Genomic DNA, 6,513 nt, shown 5'->3' with positions numbered 1-6,513 from the left:
TTAAGAACAAACAAAATCAAATCCCCGTTTATTGTTCAACAAAATAACACGGACATAAAACCATTAAAACCAGGCCATAACAGCTGGACAGACGGACGGACGGACAGCAGAGAGCTTACGGCCTTGATGTTTCATACAAACTACCACTTGATGGTACAACTAATAGACACACAACGTTCTTAAAAAAGCTGGTAATTTTCAACACATCTACCAGTCTACAGGGAAGACACACGTTTTGTGTTATTTACACCAGAACTTGTGTTACTATATATTAAAAATCAACACATTGTGTGTAATCCACAATCAGACACGTAGATGTGTTGGTAATGACACAGCCTTCTTAAGAGCAGGAGTGGAACTGGAATGTTTGGCTGAATCGTTCTGTTTGTTTGTACAGGATTTGGACGGGAGATAGATGAAGTATATGATGAATCTAAAAGTCTTCAAAGCACCGCTTGATAACCAGAGAGAGAGATCACTGTCGCAAAATGGCCGACCTCCTGACAATATTTACAAAAATATAAAATGTAAATAAAAATACAAACAAATTCTCCTTTTTAAAGTATTCTTGTTAAGAAGGGAGGACTGTGAAGTCTTGAGGGTATTCTAGAAAACTGGCTGTTTGTTGTTGTTGATGATGTTGTTGTCCTCCAGGCAGAGGGGTGCTTGTCTCTAGTCATCAGTTTTCTGTTTCTTGGTTCCAACATCATCCTGGAAACAAAGAAGCAACACGCTGAGTTCATTGGTTCCCCCCGAGACACAGATGGAGAGTTTAGTCAGGTTGCTCTGTTGTTGCACCAGAAATTGATAAGGGTTGACCTCAAACGTGGAACACACTTCTCCTTTCTGAACATAGTATATGTAACCTGATGATGAATCATCGGTTATTATAGCAGTAGCCATGGACTGCAATTTTAGAGTCACCCTGACCGCAACTAAAAGGGCCTAATTCTATCTATGGCTCCATGGAGGTGTTAATCATGAAGCCCACAATTATGGGCTCATAAACCAAAAGTGAGATCAGGTCGTCAACTCTAGTATAATGAGGCTCCATGGTCTACAAAGACGCTGGATAGAGATCTATTCATAGCTGTGGGCAGACACCACTGCTGACATGAACAAGTGCAGGTTTGCAGGTACGGTAGGATGAGTGTTACATCATCCTACCGTAACTGCAGGTAGGAGAGCTTCATTTTTTAAAGCCGTGTTCTTTTTAGAACAAGCAGTCCCTCTCACCTCATCATCATCATCATCATCCTCAGCTGCTCTCTTCGCCGTTGGCCCAACCAGGTCATCTTCGTCATCATCATCCTCGTCACCTGAATACATGCACACAGAATCAGAATCTGTCATTCAATTGAAATAAACGGCAACCCTTAAAACAGTGAAGGGGGGGAAAACGAGAGTTCAGAGAATGTCATCTACGCAAAGCTCACTTATGGCAGATTGTTCTTGTTTTTGGAATGTGCTACTTAATGGTGTTTTCAGCTAGATATATTTAAAGCAGTATTCCGCTTTGATGGAGCATTTTTACTTTGCACATACAACCCTCTATATTTAATTCAGTCAACCTTCATTATTAGTTGCCCTGAAGAACTGAGGTCAGCACAACACATTCAACTTCTTTTTTCCTCAGCTCTCTGTACTGACAGTTGAAAAAAGGCTATAACTGAAGCAAAAGTGACACATTATTTTCTTTGAGGTACATTAATCTTTGGATGAACTTTTTTTCCTTGTTTAAATGTGCACTGTGATTACCATAGCAGCCATTTTGATGGTTAACCTTTAATGAACTTCTATGGCGATATATGGAATAAAAAGTGAAACATGCAAAATCATAATATACTTCAAATGCCAGTTACAATCTAGTCGACAAATTTAGGAACAATGGATTTCCTGTTCCTATTTTTAGATGGTTTCAGTCTGTTGCTTTTCTCTAACTAAGTAGCAGGCATGTATTTGCATGGTTTTCATCAACTGAGGTTTTTATGATCTCAGACAACGGCTTGATGGAAACTTATTTAGTTTTCAATTTGATCTATTTCATGCAATCAAATAAAAGGTTAAACTGTAAAGGTGTCCATGCTTTCAGTGTGTGTGCAGTTATATTAATCTGTGTGGCCACCAGGTGGCACTCTGTGACTACTCTGTCATAATAATTTGAACAACTGAATGTAATCCACTAGTCACTCTTTTTTGATTGCCAGCTGTACTACTCTCAATACACTTTAACATAGCAAAGGACCCCTACATGATACTTGGTTGATGGCTGGTGTTAATCGCCGGTGTAAAGTCACTATACATTTACTCAAGGAAGTACAATTTTGAGGTAGTTTTACTTTACTTGTGTATTTCCATTTTTCTTCTACTCCACTACATCTCAGAAACAAATATTTAACGTTTTACTCCTCTACAATTATTTGACAACTTTAGTTACTTGCAGATTTAGAGTATTATTACTTTGCAATCAGGTACAAAATAAAGGATTGAACACATTAATGCATTATTAATTACAATCCAATAACATGATTTTTGAAATGCCCCATTCTGCATAATGAGTAATTTTATGTTTGGTACTCTAAGTATATTTTACTTTTATTTCATACACTGTGGTATTGCTACTATTACTTAAGTAAGAAATCTGAGTACTTCTCTCACAGTGGTGTTAATCTTCACCTTGCACCAGGCACAGTACTCTACAACTGTTGAGAGCTTTAATACACTATGTCACTGGTTGTCAAAGTGGGGTCTGGGCTCCCCCAGTGGACCTTGATGGGGTTCCCCAACAAAATGAGGAACTTAAACTCTATTTAATTTTTTGGGCTATTTTCACGAAATGTTGGCATAAGTTGAGAAATCTTCTCTTATGTGGGTCCCTGGCACACAATCTTATAAAATGGGGTCCGCAGCCAAATAAATTTGAGTGTCCTTGACACAAACGTATTTGAGAACCACTGCACACAGTAAACAGTGAGTGGGTGGTCAGATTTAACAGGTGGGACAACTGCCGTGTAAAACTTCTGTCTCTATACTTGTCTTTAAAGGGTTTAAAGCAAGCCCCCAGAACTGAGAGGGAGCATTGAAGCGCATTGGACATGGTGGCCAATCATAGGTACTGCAGCTTATTACGGCTGGGGCCAGACACATGAACGAGCGAAAGCGGTTTCGACCAATGGGCTCGACTCACGAGCTTGTGCACGGAGTTAGTTGACACTACTCCGCATGCGAGACGGCGTGCATAGTGATGCAAAACGCGTCACATAGGCCCCAAATAGACCCCGTCCATCACATTTCCCAACCAGGAAGAAGGGGGGAAAAGGTAGTACTCAGGTGAGCAACTCCATACAAGTGAATGGGCGGAGATTTCCGGTGCCCTCTCTATTATTTTTTAACTCTATGGTTTGAGGACATGGGACAAGGCAACATGTGTGAAGTGCTGCCTTAAACAGAAATGGAACAGGCATAATGATGAATGTCTATAACTATAACATAACAGGGCAATAAAGAACAAAGCTAACAGGACAACATACTATTGGTCCCCATTCTTGATGCAAGTGTCTATTTCCCTTGCATCAAATCGTTGGCTGCATGTGCGTCACGGCCCAAGAAAGTGTCATGGTTTGTCTTTCTGCTGTCTTCTTATCCCTTCTTCCCGTGTCACCTACCCTCTGCATCCTCTTCTTCCTCTTCCTCTCCAACATCATCCTCTTCCTCCTCTACCTCATTCTCCTGCTCGCCATTCTCCTCCTCCTTCTAAGAGAGAGACAGAGAGGGGGGAGGAATGACACCATTGAGAGGTTAAATCAGTTCATCACTCAAGTTATGTTGACCTCAGCGAACAGAGTGGAGGACTGTGTTCTAAAGAAGGTGAAACAGTGGAGTTGTTCTTACGGTCTTGCCATTGGCAGCCTTGTCTTTCCCATTCTCCTTCTCTTCTGTCAGTTTCTTCTCCTTCAGCTCCTGAAACAACACACACACACACACACACACACACACACACATACACACACACACACACACACACACACACACACACACACACACACACACACACACACACACACACACACACACACACACACACACACACACACACACACACACACACACACACACACACACACACACACACACACACACACACATATCTCACCTGTTAACCGACACACATAGGTTATGGTATTCAGTGTGCTCTATCTCTCTTTACTACAATTCAAGGTGTTTACTCAGGAAGCCAGAGAAAAGAGGGGGAAAGCATGTATGTCGTTATCTCGTAGGAAGATAGGAACCTCCCCGTTTGGTTGAGTTGGGCCCACTTCCAAGGACTAAACTGCACCACAAGGCTGTGAAACACACACTAATGGTACACTTGAATTACGTACGTTATAGTAAATTTCACACATCTGGCAACTTGCGTATAAAATATATTCACCCCCATGGTCTGATCTGAAATGACTTCATGTCTTGTTATGGAATGTTTTTGATGTCATGTCTTCTTGGTATGAGATTGTTTTATAGTGTGTAAACTGGGACATGCCCAAACTATACTGGGCATACTGCAATGTTCATAGATGTTTCCGCTTGCCGTCCTCAGTTAAACTTAAATGCTAGAACAAAACATGTGATGGCACATTCGGATCTGTGTTAATTAATTAGATACACACATGAAGCCAAGTTTTTTTTTTTTATGCATCATTCTGATTCATGGTAGGAGGTGGAACTACAGCTTCCTCCAGAAAGGAGCGGGAATCTATCAGAGATGTTGTTTCTCCCCCTCCCCCTCCTCTCCTCTTTCTTCACTCCTCCTTTAACCTTCCCCAAACTTGTTGGGGAAGGCATGTTGCATTAATTTTCCATTTGAAATGTGATACTTAGATTTTATGGCTTCCTATTGGTCGGCACTCTTTAAATCCCTCCCAGCTACCGCAACCTTGTTGAAACATGACACCGTCTATCAATGCTTGTAGTCCATTCAGAGCTGAGTGTCATTAGGAAACCAAACGACACACCCGCAAAACAACTACAAATTCCAGTGGAACAAGGGACGAAAAAAGCTGAGAGGTGCCCATAAGGTGCATTATACCTACTGTACAGATATATTGCAGATATATATATATTTATTAGGAAATAACTTTATGGTGGCACTGTGTGCCAGATAAATTATAAAAATATAGCCTAATGATAATAATAATAATAATAATAAATATGAGTGTTATAAAGAACACATTAAATTATTCCATTATGCTAATTGAACAATGTCAACAAAATATGGGCTAATGTAAAATATAGGCCTATCCAAATATATCAAACTTCCCAACTTATTTCTGTCAGTAAATAAGAGAACATGCACTCTACATGCATGGGTCTGGGACCCAATTACACAAAAACGAAGTGCTGCCTCAACAGGAACTTTTCCCCTTACTCTGACAGAAGACAATGAGGATATAAATCCACCTCTGCTTGCATGTCCTGATAGATTAGTTCAAGCTGCTCTGTTTTCTCTGCTCTAATTGGTCTGTCTGTCAAAGTTCTAGGTAGCCAATCACATGCAAGCTGTAGCGGCTGCCTCGGGCCGTTTCACTACAGGCTGATTTCCACTGCCTATCGTAGTGATCATTTACATAAACACACACACACACACACACACACACACACACACACACACACACACACACACACACACACACACACACACACACACACACACACACACACACACACACACACACACATGACATACACACACACACACACACACACACACACACACACACACACACACACACACACACACACACACACACACACACACACACAGCTAATCTGCTTGTTGTGTGCGTTATGATGAGAGACTTGGACGTTCTAATCTAATAGCCTACAACTATTAATATATCCATCCATCCTTTGCCTATAGTAATCATTTACATCAATAAATAAATAAACACACACACACACACACACGCACGCACGCACGCACACACGCAGGCACACACACACACACACACACACACACACACACACACACACACACACACACACACACACGCACACATACAGCTAATCTGCTTGTGTGCGTTATGTTGAGAGACCTGGACTTTCTAATGGCCTACTACAGCTATGAATATATCCATCCATCATCACACCATGTAACCTATGTCAGTGTCAGTGTGCTGCATGCAGGCGATGCCTGATGTCAGCAGTGAGTGATCTGTGGACCAGTGAGTGTTTCCCAAACTTTTTAGCTCAAGACCAAAAAGAGAAATTAGACGTTTGCCCGGGATGCAAACTAGTGAAAATAGCAGATCTACAAGCTCACAGCACGCTATTTTCACTACTTCTTAAACATTTGTTTTCGAATGAATGTAATTTCTTAAGATTGTTTTAAATGTATTTATTACATTATTTTGAAAAATCATCGAGTTAGTTCTTAATTCATGAAGATTTTAGATTTTTTTTTTTTTTTTTAAGATGTAGGAAACACAAAATTAAGGGATATTTACTCGTGACCCATAA

The 6,513-nt window shown here is 40.7% G+C and overlaps 1 protein-coding gene across 1 annotated transcript in view; it reads right to left on the bottom strand.

Moving 5' to 3' along the window:
• Positions 1-6,513, bottom strand: part of ptmaa (prothymosin alpha a) — an 8,407-nt gene continuing 1,894 nt past the window's right edge. The window contains exons 2-5 of the mRNA XM_084066631.1: positions 3,892-3,960; positions 3,666-3,753; positions 1,237-1,319; positions 1-711 (exon numbers count right to left, since the gene is read on the bottom strand). Coding sequence (XP_083922757.1) covers positions 673-711; positions 1,237-1,319; positions 3,666-3,753; positions 3,892-3,960 — 279 coding nt within the window. The 3' untranslated portion in view covers positions 1-672. The remainder of the gene's footprint in view (positions 712-1,236; positions 1,320-3,665; positions 3,754-3,891; positions 3,961-6,513) is intronic.

This window comes from Gymnoscopelus microlampas (assembly GCF_963454915.1).
Source record: "Gymnoscopelus microlampas genome assembly, chromosome: 9".
Classification (NCBI taxonomy): domain Eukaryota; kingdom Metazoa; phylum Chordata; class Actinopteri; order Myctophiformes; family Myctophidae; genus Gymnoscopelus; species Gymnoscopelus microlampas.
The sequence above is the reverse complement of the archived record's forward strand: the minus strand, read 5'-3'. Positions and strand labels throughout refer to the sequence as shown.